Source organism: Hydra viridissima, unplaced genomic scaffold, assembly GCF_058129835.1.
Source record: "Hydra viridissima isolate aposymbiotic clone 2 unplaced genomic scaffold, HvirCarnegie_v1 scaffold_3, whole genome shotgun sequence".
In the NCBI taxonomy this organism is placed as follows: Eukaryota; Metazoa; Cnidaria; class Hydrozoa; order Anthoathecata; family Hydridae; genus Hydra; species Hydra viridissima.
Window position 1 is genome coordinate 15,332,501 of NW_028324302.1, and position 19,676 is coordinate 15,352,176.

Below are 19,676 nucleotides of genomic sequence, written 5' to 3' on the forward strand. Positions count from 1 at the left end.
TTAAGAATTATCATTCAGATGCAGAGTATTGCAATTAAACCTTAGAGAAAATTAGTGAAGCATTCACCTGTTTCTTTGAACTTTTTTCTGCTTCTTTTTTAAGCTTTTTAAGTTCCTCCTGGTGGATTTCATAAACAAGCCTGTTTTCATCAACTCTGTTAAAATCTTTGTCTTTAAAAACAATCAGCTCGTTATTTAAATTCTGAATTGTTTCCTTAAGTTCAAAAATTTCTTTTTCATAATTTTGTCTTATTTGATTGAAGTCTTCCAACAGCTCATTTTTAACATTAATCTTAGATTTTTCACTCTGCAAAACAATTTGATCTTTTTCTTGTAACCAAAGTTTCCTCTTGCAGTTTAAAACTTCCTCGTGCGTTTTTTTCATGAGGTTCATCTCTAAAGTAAAACCTTTTTTTAAATAATCACATTCTTTTTGTAGTTCAAGGTCATAATTTTTTTGCAACTTAAACTCTGCAACTTTTAACAACCTCTGAAATTTCGTCGATTCTTCTTCGCGAATATTTTGAGCATTCAAAACCGCTTCTCTTTTTAGATTTTTATTTACATTTTGCTCATGGAGCAGCTCAGATTTCAGCTGCGATATATGATATCGCATACTCTCGATGAGCCTTATAGCCTCTACATTATTATTATGGTCATTGTTCAAGTTTGAAACACTTAGGGATCTGTTAAAAGAATCTTGTGTGTCTGTATAATTTTGTAAAAGATTCGAGTCCGACTTCCATCTGTCATTTATTTTACGGAGTAAAGACGATGGACGTTTTCTTCCGCTCATTTAGCTTGTTGACCTTTTTTCCTGGATACGACGTCCGTTAATTCATCTTATAGCGAGACGATATATGAACTGGCACATCTTTAACAACGTTGGGTCAACGAAAAAGTAACGTTTACTTGCTTTATTCTCTGATTTTTTGGTATATATTTTACTACAACTTTTTCTTTTACCACAATTCTAAAAATTGAGAATAATAAGTTTTCAAAACAACTTTGATCAGCGTGGTGTTTCGTTATAAATCTAAAAAACGAATTTGAGTAATCGCGTTTTATTTTCGTTAATCGCTGGTTTGTTTTGAAACAACTGCCCTAAAACTACCAATCAAATTCCTCTTGCGACTAAGGGTAAATCGGAAAGTTAAAGCTGGTTTTACATTTTCTTTTTTTTTTTTAAAAAAAAAAATTTTTGTTTTTTAAAGCTCTGATTCAAAATCTTAAAACATAAAATCTTATCCACTTTATTTTAAGCTGTAACAATGTTAATAAGGAAAATCGTAAATATTGCTAATATTTTATATGAAGATTATAGTTTGGATCAAATTTTATCTGCAGATCATAGTTTGGATTTTCATTTGCTTTTTGAAAGAACTTATATTAACAACTACCTGAACCAAATGACAAGTAGAAAAGTAAGACAAGATTTAGCATGAAAAATACTTTTCCTTACACTACATTTTTTTTTAAAGTGACTGATTTGTATTCAAAAAGCTTAGATATATCTCCTAACTTTGAGGGGGTGTGGGTTATATTCGTAAATTTCTTATGTCAGTTCTATTAAACGGAGACGTTTACTTCAGTTCTATTGAAAATTAGTAAATACTATTAAAAATAGTAAATACTATGCAGCCTAAATATAGTTTTATGTAACTTTATTTTTTAAAATAAAGTTACGTAAAACTATATTTAGGCTGCATAGTAATTACAGTCAGTATAGCAAGAACAGGATTTTTGGGTCAGACTTTAGTTCATTACCACAACCATCGTAATGCAACAAATTCTTTATCAGTTTGTTGATGTTCTTAATTTACTTTTTCCACCTTCTCTTAGTTTATTTCAATGTTTTAGAAGATTTTAATTTTACATATTTAAAAAAATCTTTTTCATATTTAACTTTTTAGAAAATACAAAATTAACCAAACAAGAAAGCAAGAACTGAAAGACCTTTAACTATGAACCAGAAATGTTGATATAGTAGGTTTTTAAATAGGAGAAACGTACAAGTCTGACTTCCTTGGCTTCTGGAGGCAAAAATGCAGTACTTATTCTCTACTTCTTATTTATATCAACATCTTTGCCATCAGTTTTATTTACCAATTTTGTAATGTTCAGTGAAGCTATTTCCACATTATGAATATGCGATGTTATTTTCAGTGCTGACTATAATCTTTTGATAATTAATAATCTTTTCAGATTTTTACTAAAATTTTTGAAATTTTAGTAGAGATCTTAAAAGATTATTCAGTTCTCTATTGTTCTATTTGCTCTCTATGCTTCAAATCAATATATTGCGCTTAATATGTAGAAAAGTATTCAACCAGCGGTGGGTTCAACATTTAAAACTCCATTTATCATTAAAAAAAAAAAAAACAACTAAAACTAATTATTGAATCAATAAATAGTTATTTTGTTTAAATTTTTGGAACTGCAGTCGATGTAGTATAAAATTGACCAAATTTTTCGTAAATTCACTTTCAATGAAGTGTTTGTGGTTACTAACTTTTTTTTTTTGTCTTTATTTTTTTTAATTAAAAAAAAAAAATCCAAATAGTTCCTCAGGTGTTCAATTGGATTCAGAATTATATGTTCGATCTGGAAGTTGAGCTGGCCCTTTTATTTAAGCACTATAGGATAGATTATGTTGAGGATATCTTTATAAGCAAATCGGTCCTTTTTTTATCAATGAGTATTATTTATCCTGCACCAGAAGTAACTTTAGAGCCTCATACCAACAGGGAACGCCTAACATGTTTAACTGTTGCCGTTAAATTTTTTGGCTCAAACACTGTGCCTGGCTTACCCCACACTTGTACTCTACAAATAAATTAAAAAAGATGGTTGATTTCTGTGGTTTCTTTATAAGATAAAAAGAAGAAAAAAGAAAATTGAACGAATACTTTTTTTTACTGACTGTGAATGAGAATCTTAACAAATGCTTCTTTAACGAACGCTTTCGTAACAATGGAATATAAATGAAGTTTTAATTGCGAAGAAAACACTGTTTTTCAATTTATGATGATTTTTCAATTTCAATTTAATTCTTAGAGATATCAGTGAATTTTTTCAAGATAAATATTCCTGACAGTTTTATGAGGTCTGTGATTTTTAATTTATGATCATTTTATAACTTGTTTATTGCAAACAATATATATCTTGATATTTGTCTATAGTTTACCAATTGTGGACCTTTTAATTCCTCCTGAATGTTTTAAATATGAACCCGGAGTTCATATTTAAAAATGTCAATTGTTTCGAAGAAATTTTTGTATTACTTTTACTACGATAGAGTCATAGTAACCTCACTCGAAATATGGTTGATTTCGAAAAAGGAAGAGCTAATAATGTTATTCTTTTAGCATTCCGATCACTCTAAACACACAAGCTACAACCATTCGCTTCGTCATTTTTAAAAAAGTTACATAAGATTCCGAGAAAAAATTCCATTCAAATTAAATTTATCTTCAATTTCCATTAAATGTTAAAACTTATGTAGTTTTCTCCTTTACATCCATCCGTAAAGAAATGTACTTTTGATCATTTGAGTCATTTTAAAAAGTGGGGTATGTACTGAGTTCTTTTCATCTTTGCAAAATGTAATTTTAAAGAATAAAGCACAAAGTTGTGTATTCGGTTGGTAATTCTATAGTTCATACTAAACTACAAAAATGTAGTTTTCTGAAAACTCACCCAGAAGTACTGGATGAGTTTAGGCTTGCATTTAAGAGCAACAATCAAAGAATGAGCCTAAAGATTTTTTTGATAAATTCAGTAAATATTGGGATATTGCCTGTCAAGCTTAATAGTGTTGCATAACCTTCTTTATGAATATTCGAAATCTCGTTCAAGTGTTCAACAAAAAGCTCTTCTAAAGTATACTTCGCATTGCACAAACATCGTACATTCCTTGTATTTTTACATCTAATATATTTTGTCGCATTATTTAAGGAAACCATGTAAATAGCTACAACCAAAAATCTGTTTAACCATAACGATTTTGCCTTAGGACAGTAAACTAATTTATAAATTTTAACGAAATTACCTATTATAGATAAAGATTGAATAAATTATCATGATTACTACGAATAATTATTAACAGCCAATCAAAGTTTTTATAGTATTCTCATGAGAATCTCATGTTACATTTTGGGTGTATATGAAATACTTTTTCTATATACCTAAAGTAGATTCTGGAGCGCTGGAGGTGTCGAGACCATGAAACTAAACAAGGTATTAATACTTTTTAATAAAAATCTTATAGTTAGTACACTAATATTACATGAGATTTGGAGAAAAAAATATTGCAACCTAGTTTCAAAACAAAGATTCTCTTACTTTTAAGAAAATGTTGAATGCAAGTTGCTTTATTAGGATAAATAAATGAAGAATTCATTACTTCAGATTTTAGGAATATTTCTGAAATATTGAAAAATAATTTATTTTAATTGTCTAAGAAACATTTATTTCTATGCAAAAAAGTTATTCGCGCCGTACCTTCTTTTCCAAAATTTGGTCAACCCAATCAGGTGGTAGCTTAATAGGTGTGAATTTGTTACCTGCTTATAAGTGTAAATTACGAATTGAAAATGAATAAAATATAAGGTAGTACAAGTAAGCCGTATATCTGTAACTGGGTTTGATGCTATAAAGAAAGTTTGGGGTAATAGCCGGCGTTTTTAAGTCTTAACGAAAAAAAACGTATTGTCGGTTAAACCGGCGGTTCGGCTTAGAAATCATACGTGATTACCTAAAAGCATTTAACTCTAAATGGTAGTTTTGGTCCTAACGACGGTTTTACTTGAATTTAGTTTTTCACTATAAAATTTATGTTAATGGTTATCGTTAGGAATAATCATTAAATTTTCTGCAGTAATTAAGTGTTAAGGAAATTTAATTTAAAATGTGTTAAAAATTTTGTAAAGAAGTTGTTCAAACTTTAATCGTTTCTAATTTCCATAAACTTTTTATTTGACAATATTTTTTCTGTGATACAAAATAAAGTTGATAATAGTTATAATAATAATAGTAGTGCGAGTTGTAGCATCTACGTCAGTTATTTATCATCGAAACTCAGAGACAAACTTTACTAATAGGCCTCCATCAACCAGATTTTTGCGAATTTTACCAGCTTAAGTTTTGTGTACTTATTAACATTTTTTCTTATTCAAAATTCCCAAACTGACTCTTTTTTTATGTGTTTTAAAATATCCCTTTTATTTTATCCCTTATTATATCCCTTCATCACTTAGAAAATTACCTCTCTAATTGAATTTTGTTTCTTTCTCATCGCATTTTTTAAAAAGGTACTGAATAAATCATTTTAGAAAATACGATTTTTTTTTTATCTAATGTTATTACTTTTAAAAAGATCATAATGTATTTTAAAAAAATCTTAGTTCCTTGACTGTCTTAAATTCTTTAAGATTGGCAAAAAGCTTTTCAACTTTTATAATTATCTTTTATTTTTTTTTTTTTATTGCGGAAAACCGCCGTAAAAAAAAAAAAAAAAATTAAAAAAATAACTGCCAGAAAATTTTAGGCGGATGTTCGTTTGATCACGGATGTATAAGAGATGGACGTGCAACTTATTGTTTTACATCAAAGAGGCCGCAGAAATCAGCGAGTCATGCGAGTTTCCGACAAACTCTAAATTTTCACCCGTCAACAAAAAAATCTATTAAAATCGCTGCCCACAGTTTTAAAACAGAAACTCTGATTACGTCGTATTAGTTTAAACGTTTATAGCATTTGTTTAATAAGGCTGTTCAGGATAAAGTAACTACTTCACGCGTTGACAAATTACTAAACAAACTACACCAAGGTAAAGGAAATTAGTTGTTGGCACGAACAGATTTTCATCATTTTTTCAAGATGAACATTTGTAAATTTGGGAACTTTTTTCGTGTAAACAAAGTCTGTCAATGATAAAATAGACCTGTAAGGATAATTTTTAAATGACAAAAAAAAGTATAGCGAAATATATAAAAGCTTAAATGAAATTTTTTGTCAAGATCTGGTTTCATTCAATTCCTTGGCCCTTCATTTACTACCCAGCAAGCACACAACTTTGAAACAACGTTGAAATAACGTTGTTTCAATGTTGCCATTTTTTGCCTTGGCTCCATAATATATATTCCACAATGCATTATTTTTTTAGTAGGTGTATTTTCTAATAGGCTTTTTTATAATTTATTTGATAAAGCAAAACCTTTTATAAAGTTATTCAAATTTATAATTATCTTGCAAAATGCGGCCAGATATTTCATGTTTTTATTTTTCATATTTCATATATTTCATTTATCATAAAAATCACATAATAATCCTTTTTTTTTGTCAAATAAAAATTAGTTTATATATAGCTGATAAATCATTTTATGTCAATATTAAATACTTTGTTATTCTTGCGTTTATTTAGCTAAATTCTTTAAAACTGTGACAAATTATTATTTTCTTTGTTATACATATATTCATTTTAAGTATAAGTTATTTATCCTTAACTGTATATATTTCTGTTGTTAAACATAAAAATAGAAAATTATATAATATTCATAAACTGGACGTCTACAGCAATCTAATAGATGGAGTTGTTCCCTGGACATGAAACGATTGTGCTGTAGGTAGCTACAAAACTAGTTGATATTTTGTATTATTTATTATATCTCTAGTTATACATGTTACTAAAGTAGTCAAGCAAATGATCTCAATTTCTTTTCATCGTCCGCGTTATTTTTTAAAATATTAAGAATGTTTAGCTTTATAAAATCAAGCTTAAAATTTGGTTCAAAGCTGTTATCTTTAATAACTAAAAGGAAGTTAATCTGACTGCTTAGACGAGACCAAAAATTTTCGATGAATCCGACAGACTTTAATATAATTTAATTTCTATTGTTTAAAACAGAAGATTTGTAACAATACGCAACGAGCATGTTTCGCAAAAAAAGCAATATCGTTGCACGTCCATCTCTAATACGTCCGTGGTTTAATAAAAATTTTATATCGTAATTATGCTATCCAGACGGTAAAAATCCCTTCCACAGAGAAAAAAAACTGTTAAAAAAAATGTTTTAAAACATCAATCACTGGGGTTGATGCAATAAATATGTTATCGTGGTTTGAGGTGACTTTACACAGTTTTTATTTATTTCATTTAAAACTTAAGAAATACTAAAGAAATGAGTGATCGAAATACGCTCCAAATTATCACACACGTCTACCTTACGGTGTCATGACAGCATTCAACTTAATAAAGAAGTAGTATTTTTAAATAAATTTTTTCATTTTTTTTTTTTTTACCGTTTTAAAACTGTATGGAGTGACTTCACACTGTTGTTTTACATTTATAATAAATAAGATATAAACAAAAGACTTTTTTTAAAAAAATAAACAGAAGCACATTAAACATTCCATACAAACTATTTTGGGAAACCAAGATAATGGTCAATCACATTTGGCTATTGCATAGTTAGAAAATATGTTTTCATCACGAGAGCCATTAAAAAGTTTGACTCATTGTGTATAGCCACCTCCACATGTGTATAGTCACCTCCGCATTTGTATAGCCACCTCTACATGTGTATAGTCACCTCCGCATGTGTATAGTCATCCTCAAATCACGGTATTCCAATTTGTATTTGCGTTATTCTGCTTATTTATTTTAATTTTCGTCAGTTCTCTTTATTTGACTAGTACGCAGTTGTACAATTATTTAAAGCACTGCAATTTTAAAATACCATTAACTTATTTGTAATTGATTTTTTCTTAAATGTTTGAATCGTATAGATGCTGCTGTCAATCATGCTGCATTCGTTGCATATTGCTACAATTCTCACTGTTTATGAAGCAACAGAACTTTCAATAAAAGATCTAAGCAATTATTTAGATGATTCTATTGCACAATTTCGATTGAGCGTACATAAAAAACTACAACAAAATAAGAGACGTCTAAAGCGAGGGCTTCAAGTTAACGATTTTTTGCAGTTAGAGAAGAACAACAGTATGATGAAATCTGTTTTCACAATTTGTTTAAATATTTCTTTCTTTCTTTCTTTCTTTCTTTCTTTATGTATGTATGTATATATACATATATATATATATATATATATATATATATATATATATATATATATATATATATATATATATATATATATAAAGCTTACAAATATTTTTTTTACGCAGCGTTTGAAATACAGCTTAAAAATATAACACCAATACAGTCAGTACCTACTATTTACCCTTTGGAGTTAGCACCGTTCACAATTGATGGCGTTAACTATCTTACAGTGGTGAGCTTCAAATCTAATAATGAACAATACACATCATTATCATCCATATACAAAATAAACCAATCAGATGAAAGCAAATTTGACTTGTTGCAAAACTTTTCTACTTCCGGAGGAGTCGACTTTGAGTTTGCTGATTTTGGTAACGAAAAGTATGCTATCTTTCTTGATTCTATAGGTGTACAAACATGGTTCGGTGGAAGTATTTATGAAAAATCTTTTTCAATCTACCAGTATATGCCGCAAGAAGATTTTAAAAAACCTTTTCAGTATAAAAGTAAAGTCCGCGCTTTAGGCGCGAAATCCGTAAAAGTTTTTATGAGACAGGGGATTCCCTTTTTCGTTACGGCGAATTCTTATATGGACAACGGTTTCCAATATCAAGTAAAGTCCACTATGCATGCAAAAACATCGAAGGGATTTGAACTAATTCAAGAGTTCGATACAATGGCAGCTCAAGATGTTGAAGTAGTCGTGATCAATGATGAACGCTTTATTTTATTCGTAAATCACCAAGATAACAGCGGAAATGTCGATATTTATTCCTCGATATACAAGTAACATGTTTTAATAATGTTTAGATTTAAAACACGATGTTTAGAAAAACTCAAAAATATATATTTTAAAATGTTTCAAATACAATTTCATCGTAAATATACTGAATTGACCAGGAATTTTATTTTACAGAGAGCGTTCCGCACAAGAATACAATGGTGTTGACGGACCTTTTGCACTATATCAAAGGATCCTAACCCATGGTGGTAGAGACTTTGAATACTTTTCGTTTGAAGGGAATAGTTACTTAGCCGTTGCAAATGAGTACACTAAAATTGCAAGTGATGATGCAGCTACGGAGGGGTCAAAATTTACTACAGTGTATGATATCGACTCGGTTATTTATTGGTGGACAGGTTTAAATTCTTTGTTAAATTAAGAAATTTTTATTAAACAAATGTGCATGCTTTTCTTTTTAAACTATAGAAAAATTAAAACCTAATACAGTAAAAATCACTTTTAGGCAAAATATGGGTAGAATGGCAGCGTATACCTACTCAAGGTGCAGTAAAATGGACTTATTTTCAAGCAGATTCTGGAGAGCCAATGTTGGTTGTTGCAAACTCTAAGTCTCAAGCTGTTATATACACGTATGATCCTTTGCGCGGGATTTTTAAACCAACTCAGCTACAAGGTAATACAGCTACAAAAAACACGAACATAAATGTATAAACATATATGTGTGTATATATGTGTATGTCTTTTTAAATAAATCGTAGATAATTTCTTGAATACGTTACTGCTTTTTATAATACCAATTAACTATGACTTAACACTTTTATAGCAAAAATTTGTATTTTATACTTGATCATATATTTGGATAAAATTGAATTTATATTACACTTGATCATATATTTGGATAAAATTAATTTTTTATTACACTTGATCATATATTTGGATAAAATTGAATGGGTCTTCGAAACAATCCAAAACGGAGAAATGCTGGAATATAGCGTATAATCTACTTTTAGAAAAAGAAAAATGTTTTAAGCAATTATTTACATTTTCAAATAATCATCGATTTTTAATTACAATTCGGTGTTACTATTTTATCTTTACTAAAGTGAAACTTAACGTTTAAAGGTAAATTAGTAGCTTTCAGGCTAATTTGCTCTCAACAACCCACCATGTTATTCAAGCTTAATGTAATTTAAATTAACTAACTTTTTCTAGGTTTAAATCCTTTTCAAGGGAACAGTACTTATATCCCCGACGTGCGCTCAGTAATGTCGTTTAAGATGAAGAATTCCACGTATCTTGCTGTTGCCAACTATGAAAAAAATGCCCAGTCTGGATACAATATTTTTAAGCTAGAGTTTCAACGCACTGCTGTTCAAAGTCTTAAATCAACCATTCCTGAAATAATCTCGAAACTTTTAGAAAAAATGGAATTAGAGATGGAGGAGGTATGATTTGTGTTACTTCAAGTGTTCCTTAAAAATATATACAAATTTATTGTAGCGATAAGCCTGCCTTTGGTTTTTTTCAGATCAAAGCAAGCCTATCCTCAGTGCTTTTAGACGTTGTCGGCCAAATAATGACTAAAAGTGGTGATCAAAACATTACTTCGAAAGTCTACCTCGAACAAGTTATTGTTACAGATACAATTACAGCCTCTGAAGTTTTGTATCGTAAAAACATTTCGAACAATCCTGTGGAATTGATAGAGAAAGAAGCATTAAGACTAAAAACATTGTTGCAAGAACAAAAAACTAAAATCATGTTATTAGAAAAGCGTTTTAACGACGCTGTTTTGATCAGTCAAGATGCTAAAGTTACAGGGACAAAAGTAAAATTGTTATTATTATTATTATTATTATTATTATTATTATTATTATTATTATTATTATTATTATTATTATTATTATTATTATTATTATTATTATTATTATTATTATTATTATTATTATTATTATATTTATTAATGTTACCAATTCAATGGATTTACTCTAACTGTCTAGTTATTGTGTTTTTAGCGCTGTTTGTTTTCGTAAACAAATTCTGTGTTTTCCTATTTGTCTAGACCTTTGGTAAGATAAAACTAACGAACCTCGCTTCTAATACAACCCTTGTAAAAGGTTATGTTGATGGTGTCAATATCTCAGACCTAAAGGAGAATTCATTTAGCAAATCAGCAGACCAAAATATAACTGGTTGCTTTACATTCAATAGTTTTTCAGTAACAGGAAATCTTACATTAAACGGGAAATTAAATGATGTACCCATTGACCACTTCCTCACTACAAATTCAGAACAAACTATTACTGGTGCGAAGACATTTTATGACCAACTCATTGTTGTTTCCAACGTTAATCTAAGTAATTTTAAGTTTAACGGTTTAGTAATTCCTGATGATCTATTTAAGAAAAGTGGAAATCAAACAATAACTGGTTACAAATCTTTCAATAACTTAGAATTCAATAAACCTGTCTACATTAACGATCTGATTGATGGCCTAAATATCACTGATTTTAATAGTAAGAAAGTGACAGTTCATAGTGCCCAAAATATAACCCAGAACGTGCGTTTTCAAAATGGTTTTACAGTGAACTCTGATCTTTTAATAAAAGGTTTAGTGGATAACGCTAGTCTTGATAATCTAAAAGAAAACATAGACGTATCTATGGGAGACCAAATCATCCAGTGTAAGTATTTCACTCTGCCTCTTTCTAAATTCAAGAAATTTAAAGCTATTCCAGAAAATACAAATATTTCTTTTTACCTATTTGGTGAAATATTTCAAGGATTAGAAAGCTGTATAAAACTATGCTAGAAAGCACTCGAGCTTGTATTAAATTCCAAAATTTAAAACATTTTAATCTCTATCTTTCTTTCTCAGCAAGCAACATCTTCAAGAAAGTGGTTGTTAAGAAGTCTATTCACGTTGAAGACATAAACGGTTATAACATGAGTGAAGTGTTCACCACAAATACGCAGCAAACGATTACCGCTAATTTAACCTTTAAACAGGACGTAAATGTGAAAGGTTTAGTTACATTGATAAAATTTTGTTGTAAATAACATTAATTAAAAGAAAAAAGAAGTTTTTAACACATAGCGATAAAAGGTTTGTAGAGTTATCTTTTCTTTCTTTCTTTTTTTTAGGTGATATTATTGCTGGTACAATAGACGAAATAAAGTTATCAACAGAGGCAGTGACACGAGGAGAGGATCAGATTATCACTGGAACTAAAACTTTTTTTTCACCTACCATAGAGGCTAACACTAGTGTCACTGGCTTAGTCAACGGTGTCAATATCAGCTACTGGGGAAAGAACTCTGTTTTGAAAAACTCTAGCGTTCAAATAAGTGGTAAGAAAATATTTACAAATGGCGCTAAAGTTAAGAAGCAACTTTATGCACATAAGATAAACAACATAACAACTGAATTACAGAAAGCAGATTTCGTATTAGTTAATGATGATGGTAATTGGACCAGTCAGTTTATCTTTGAAAATGTATCCGTTTTGGGTAATACCCGTGTTAATGGTTATGTGAATGGATTTCGAGTTCTTGACGACTTTGTTCTTTTAACATCCAATCAGACAATTCTTGGAAACAAAGAGTTTGCATTCAATGTCACCATAGGCGGCGATTTTAAATCTTTGTCAAATCTAAATAATGAAAATTTTACCCATTTTTTCGACGATGCAGTTAAAAATAATACTGATGAGATAGTAACAGCACCTCTTTATTTTCAAAATAACATTTATTTCAAAAATAACGTAACTTTCTCCAAGCTAAATAATCTTTCAATCCCTGATGATATCGTCACGTTAAATACATACCAAAATGTAACGGGTCACTTATCGTTTTCCGAACCCTCGGTATTTTTTGGTAAGGTTTTAACTAGGATAGTAATCGTAAACAAAACAGTGAATGGTATCGATCTTTCTGAAATGGAAAAGGATGCTATCTACAAAGATCGAAATCAAACTGTGAATGGAAGTCTTGTATTTTTGGGAGGAATTTCATGTTTTCAAAACCTTTCTGTTGCTGGATTTATCAATGGAGTCAATCTTGAGGATCTTGTTAACAACTCTGTTCGCATTTCAAAGGCACAAGAAATCAAAGGTTCTGTAATATTTGAAAGTGATGTTCTGTTTAAGAGTCCTATTACAACTCCGGGGACCATTAATGGATTCGATCTTCGGAAACTAAATAACACGGTCTTCAAGAAAGCAGGAAATCAAGTTATACTGAAAGAAGTCCTTGCCCAAAATAATTTAACCATTGAAAATATAACACTCTCTGATAATTCAACAATTAATGGTGTAAATTTGCGTGACTTTCTTGAGAAAGCCGTTAAATCCACCGCATCAGTTCATCTGAACGGCAGTTTAATATTTGAAAACGACCTTATTGTAAAAAATCTTTATGCGGACCATCTTAACAGCGTAAACACTTCCAACATTCTTCTAACGTCAACTAATCAAACAGTTTATCGACAATTTTTTTTGTCTGCACAAGCGGAAGATATAAGAGTGAATGGCTTAATTGATAATATTAATTTAACTGAGATAGACAAATTTTTATTAAGGTTGGACGGAGATCAAAATATATCTGCCACATACAACTTTGGCAGCGGATTTTCTGTCCAAAATAACATAACGGTAAATGGAAATATTAACGGTTTGGATTTAAAAGCATTTTTTGACTCATCTGTACATCTTTCAAGTTATGAAGCTATCTTTGGTTTAATGAAGTTTGAGAAAGTGTCGTTTGGTGATGTCTCATTCAATGCACATTTAAATCGCGTCAACGTCTCAGAACTTGTGTTAGACGGTTTAACTGTAACAGGACCTCAAGAAATTTGCCACCACAAAAAATTTTCTAGCAAAATAAACACAGCTAATCTCTCAGCTACCAACATTATAACTGAAAATCTTGTAAACGGAGTAAATGTTACAGAACTAAACGAAGCTTCTGTAAAACTAGATAAAGAACAGGTTCTCACCGGTAATTACCACTTTAACGGAGATCTCTTATTAGCTAAACTGTTAATGAGTGGAAAACTAAATAACATAAATTTGACCAAAGATATGTTAACGACATTTGGAGAACAAAGTGTGTACGGGTACAAAGTATTTAACAACTTTACGACATCTGGAAATCTTAATTTAAGTGGATTTGTTGATGGTATCAACGTAAATTCTTTAGAGGCAAACAGAGTGACATTAAATGGAAACCAGCAGGTATTTGGAGATAAAGCTTTTCTTACAGTAACAGCAAAGAAAGACATTCTATTTCCAAAAAACGCAACAATTAATAACATCGACGCATCGGTAGATTTAATCTTAAAAAATGAAAAAGGTACAATAAGTGGCAACAAATTCTTTACCGATGTTTACGTAGCAGGTGACTTAAACACAGCGAGCGGAGTTGTAAACGGAGTGAATATAACAGAAATGGAAAAGCAAACGTTTATGGTAAATTCAGAGGATATACAACTAATTTCTGATGACCAGGTGTTTTTTGAAACTCTAACTATATCAGGTAAAAATAACTACTTAGAGTAAAAAATCGTTCAAATTTTCCGAATTATATTTGTAAAATTTTACTCTTTATATTAAAGGGGATTTAGTTGTTAATGGAACAATCAATGGTATGTTTGTTAATCGGCCTAAAATCTACAACAAAGATTTAAGTACGTTTCTTGAATCAGAATTGCAAAACCTGATTGGTGCTACTAATGCAACTTGTCAATCCACTTCTTATCTTATGCAGGTTTCAAGTTAGTAACATTTTCATTTCTTCGTCTCGAAATACATTTCGGAAGGTGTATGTCTTGTAGTTTGCAAATTGCATTTAACATATGTAGATGCAAAGATGATACACAAACATGAAATAGCTAACTAAATAGAATATGATTAGGAAATATTACAAAAATGCTTTTGCTACAATTTTAGATTCTGGGTCCTTTCTCAACGGTCTCGAAATACAGTACACGATAAGTTTAACAAATGCTATGATTGGGGAAATAGATTCATTGGTTAGCGGAAATAACGTCTTTATTTCCATCGCTCGGGCTCCAGGATCAGGATGTGGAGCTGCTTATATTCTACGTTGTTCTTATAACATGCAATGTGAAGTTATTCAGACAATCTATACAAATGCAAAATCAATCGAGTTTTTTGAGCACAATTCTTTGTTTGCAGTTTATATTGCTAACGAAGATATGGGTAAGATATAAGTAGAATTTTTTAAACATTTTTTGCTGTCAAGTTTTGCTTACAAGCACCTAAACTTTTAATTTCATATAGGGCTAAAATTAATAGAAGAATGCAAGAATGAACCAGAAATTTTTATTTGGTCAGTCAGTTCTTCTAAATTTGTACCTTCTCAGTCACTAAATTCGTCAAACACAGAACTAAATGACATTTTGAATGTAAGAAATAACGTTTCTCTGTATCTTACACAGACATACGGGCAATATGATCAAATATCAAATACATATCTAAGTCCAAATAGCATTACATGGAATTTTTCAGACTTGACAAATATTGTTGTTAGCTGGGAGAAGAATGGCGTTGATTATGTAGATATTTTAAGTCTGAACGAGACGCAATCTTTTAAAAAGAAGCAACGCATTAGAGTAGGAAAAGGCAAAATCCTCGGCTTCGGACAACTTAAAAACGGAAAAACGGTTCTTTCAGTTAGCTCAGATACCTTAAATGAAAACAGTATTTACATTCAAAACAATGCCACTGGATACTTTGAGTTTTATCAGAAATTATCACATACGGCTACCTCTGTAAAAATTGAGAACATAAATCAAAAATCTTATATATGGTATGCTAGTTCTTTAGAAGGGCTTGGGCTATGTGAATGGCAAGGAATATCGGGCTTTGGAAATTGCCGTTCAATTGAAACGACCGGCGCATCTTATGTGGAAGTTATTTTCACCACGGATGGTGTATTCATAATTGCAGGTGGCGAAAATGAACTCATGATATACAAAGCAGTTATGGAAGGTAATACTCTAGAATACCAGAAGCCCATATGTTAAACGAAATATTTAAAAGATAATTTTTTAAATACACATTTTATTTATTTATTTATAGTTGTTAATTAACTTAATTGTTTATACTCCATATTTGTTAAATTCTAAATGAAAAAAAAAATCTTTTTCTGATCACTTATTTGTGTGTTGATTGTGCGTAGAATGGACATGTAATTAGGAAACTATCCGTTTGTAGAATTTAGCCTCGATTAGCCTATATCGATTACAAGTATGAAGCTCGATAAATTTTATAAGGTTTATCAACTTTATCAATTTTTTCATGTTTTCTAACTAAAAAGTTTAGTTCTCCTCTTTTAAGTCTCTTACAATTTTAAAAACTTGAATTACATTAACAATGTTCACGTTGACAATACTCAGTTAACTTCACGTTAACAATGTTCACGTTGACAACGTTCAGTTAAAAGTCTCTAGCTGAACATTGTTAACCTCATGTTAATATATTGACAATTTAGAAAGTTAATTATGCAATGGTAAATTAAAAACAAAAATTAGCTTTGTTAAAAAACAAGATAAATAAAAAGAACTTTTGATAATTACAATGACTGTTTACTGGAGCTGTTCTTTAAGGCTAAAGAATAACCTTATTGAGCGTTGCATTTGTTAAAAATCAATTTTATTTAATTAGTCGACTATTTATGAGTTGATTTTGGAATGGCACTAGTGAGGATAATCTTCCTTTTAATACAGCTGAAGAGTGAGGGTTTTTTAGGCTCATGAATATGGTGATCCACAAATGATTGTCAAATCAAGTATTACCATATTTCAGACAGAAACTATCTTTGTTGTGTAATTGGTTAAAGATGCCGTTCAGTAAGAGGTAAAAAAAGAAAAGTCATTTAAAAGACTTCTGGGAAAGCATTAGGGTGTTTAAAAAAAAACAGCTCATTTAAAAAAATTCTAATGTTCCGCCCTTCATATGGTACCGACGTGTAATAAGATGATAACAATTCAAAAGGTAATTCAAGGTTTCTAAAGTCTGTTGAATTTGTTAGATTTTTAGCACTATTGGAAATATTTGCCGTGTTGCTTTTTCTTAAAGGAGAGGCCGGGAGTTTTTGAAAAAAGGTTTAAACAATTCGTGGTACCCCTTTACTATCATCTAGAATTTTGAAAATAAAAAATTAGTCCACAAACACTGATTTTTGACTATATATAAAGTTGATAAATTTTGTGATTTTTCGCAGTTTCAAGTGAATACTAAGTAATACTAAGTACAGTTCACTTGCACTTAGTTCACTTGAAAATAAAACAAATTAGCAAACTCTTTAAAATGCCTCCTACAACAAAGCAATTATTGGATCAATTTATTCAGTTTCAAAGTAGGAATTTATACAGTGGATTACACATGGTATGGGGACTAACCTCTTGCCTAATAAAGATTAAGTGTTAGAACTGCACATGTTTTACAGAGATTATTATGGAAAGAACAATCCCAGTATGAAGACTACTAAAATTTGCACTCTGGTAGCTGAGACTGTTATAGAGTAAATTTAAAATACTAACAACCCATGCTAATTACTTAAATTGATAATTTTGCGAAATTTTGAGAAATTATGGCTTGGTACAGAAAGTTGTGTACAAAAACAATATAAGAAAGTAGTGTAAGAAGTACTTTGAACTGGAAAAGTAAAACCCTTTAATACGATTACTTTTGACAAACCAGCTCTATTTTAATTTAAATTTATAATATTGATAAAAAAAAAAAAAAAAGTAATAGTAATGACAGTTTTTCATTGTTTATTTGATTGTTGTTTGATTGTTTGTCTGTTTGCTCAACCACTATTAGATAAAGTTATGGTATTATTTTTATACAACTATGCCCAGAAAGAGTAAGAAAATACAGCCTATTTAGATTAGGAGAAAGAACTAAGCCTCAACAAACTTGTAGATTCTGATGCAAAAAAATCAAGATTTAGACTTTAAAATTGACCAGAGGGCAGAGAGAAATATAAGTATGGGAAAAAGAGACTAAAGATTTGAAAACAGGGATATGAAAACCATGCAAAAAATAAAAAGAATGGGATAAACTTATGATGAACTAGATTCAGGATAAAATGATCAATACAAATGACAGCGAAAACAATGAATTAGTACAGGAAAACGAAGATAAAAATGATAAAGATTATCAGGAAACAACAAAGAAACCACGAAAATCTGAAATTTTTATATTAGAGTTCTCTAAGAATTTTATGGCAGATCCTGAGGTTACAGCTATTCTAGACAGAACTGGGATGCCAAGCAGAAAATCATTAGCTTTGGTTTCTACAATCTTAAAGACAGCAAAGTAAATGATGATAAAATTGATCTCAAGAATTTTTCTTTTCCTCATTCAAGTATGGAGAGAAGCAGAAGAGAAAATCAGTCTGTATTATTTGAGCGAATTGTGAATAGTTTGGCGTAAAAATACTGGGCTATGATAATAGATACAAACGCTTTGCTTCCATAGTGAACAGACTTTCTACTTTCTTTAAATCAAAGAGCTCCAGTTAAAAAAAGAAATCTTGTTTTTGCTTCATTCGTTTTTTCGCAGTTTCGTCTTTCGTTCAATTACAAGTTCAACTCTTTTTAAATTTATTTTTTTTTTGTTTTTTAAATTTTTTAAAAACTTTTTAAATTTATATTTGATTTTAATGTTATAAAAGGGTTAATGAACTTTAAGAAGATATTTTTCCAATTACCTTAAAAATTAATCTAAACTTGATATCTTGAAAATGCTAAGCATTTTCAAGATATTGGACTTAGATTAACTTTTAAGGTAATTGGAAAACATTAATACTCATAGAAAATTCCACAGTATATTCTACTGTATATTCAGTAGAAAACATGAATTTTACTCAAACCAAAAGCTATTTGTATTTTTATCAAAGTTATTTGTATTTATAGCAAAACACTGAAAACTTTGCCTCTCTGACCTGGACAAATTTATAAAATTGAAAATCTTTTTCTTTTTTTTTTTCCCTTTCTTTTTCCTTTTTTTGTTATTACTAAAAATTCATGTAACTTTTCTAGTAGATAGCTGTTCGCTGGTTTATTTTGATTGCTTTCTTTATTTTTAATTATGTTATTTCATAAAATTAATTACCCCACAATAAAAGTTGTATTTTGAAGTATCCAACATCGGAGCATCGGCGTTTGGATTTTCGTTTAATAATAAAAGTAGAAGTACAAGCTTTCATATCAGTTTTTTTAAGAGAAAAAACGGGTTTTCTAAAGTTTGTTAAAATAGAATTCTTTATGAGTTTAAAAAAGAAAAAGTCTTTGTTGCGACGAGTTTATATTCATACATATTTTGTTTGATTATAAACTTTTGTCGCACGAAAAAAACTTCTTTAACGACTTTAATCGACTAGCTCTTAAAGGCTTTAAACAAAATAACTTTTTTTTTTTTACTTTTTTTGATACGAAGTCGATATTGAATTATATAGTAGGGTGGGATGAGAAATGAATTTTTTGGAATTACTTTTTGTAATGGGTCCTCAAAATTGTTACTTTCCCCAAAATGCATGCATTTAAAATTTCTTACTGATTAAGTCGAATTTAGGAGTACCAACTTTATTTTTAAGAAATAACATAAATTATCTTAATTATATATAGTTTTCTATTGTAACATACAGAAGCTATTTTAAGTCTTGTTTCTTTTTTTTTTTTTTCAAGGTTCGGTTTCTCTTTTTTTTTCAAGGTTTAGTTTCCTTTCAACTTTTATGGCTTTTGATGAATCCTTTTAGCCAGTCCAAGTAGCAGTAGATTTCATGTAGCTTAATGGATGCAACCCATTTTAGAATGACATTCATCATCCGCTGCCATCA

At 29.7% G+C, this 19,676-nt stretch overlaps 2 protein-coding genes across 2 annotated transcripts in view; one reads left to right on the top strand and one right to left on the bottom strand.

Moving 5' to 3' along the window:
- Positions 1-1,119, bottom strand: part of LOC145201108 (uncharacterized) — a 32,081-nt gene extending 30,962 nt beyond the window's left edge. The window contains exon 1 of the mRNA XM_090081378.1: positions 68-1,119. Within this exon, the coding sequence (XP_089937504.1) occupies positions 68-796 (729 nt within the window). The 5' untranslated portion in view covers positions 797-1,119. The remainder of the gene's footprint in view (positions 1-67) is intronic.
- Positions 1,120-4,183: 3,064 nt separating this feature from the next.
- LOC145180410 (uncharacterized) lies at positions 4,184-15,986 on the top strand. The gene is made up of 13 exons (XM_090083451.1): positions 4,184-4,239; positions 7,789-8,002; positions 8,188-8,848; positions 8,979-9,202; positions 9,310-9,480; positions 10,020-10,252; positions 10,336-10,635; positions 10,870-11,491; positions 11,686-11,832; positions 11,952-14,342; positions 14,422-14,580; positions 14,756-15,028; positions 15,110-15,986. The coding sequence occupies exons 1-13, from the start codon at positions 4,225-4,227 to the stop codon at positions 15,853-15,855; spliced, it is 6,156 nt and encodes a 2,051-aa protein (XP_089939577.1). The 5' UTR covers positions 4,184-4,224; the 3' UTR covers positions 15,856-15,986.
- Positions 15,987-19,676: the final 3,690 nt, after the last annotated feature.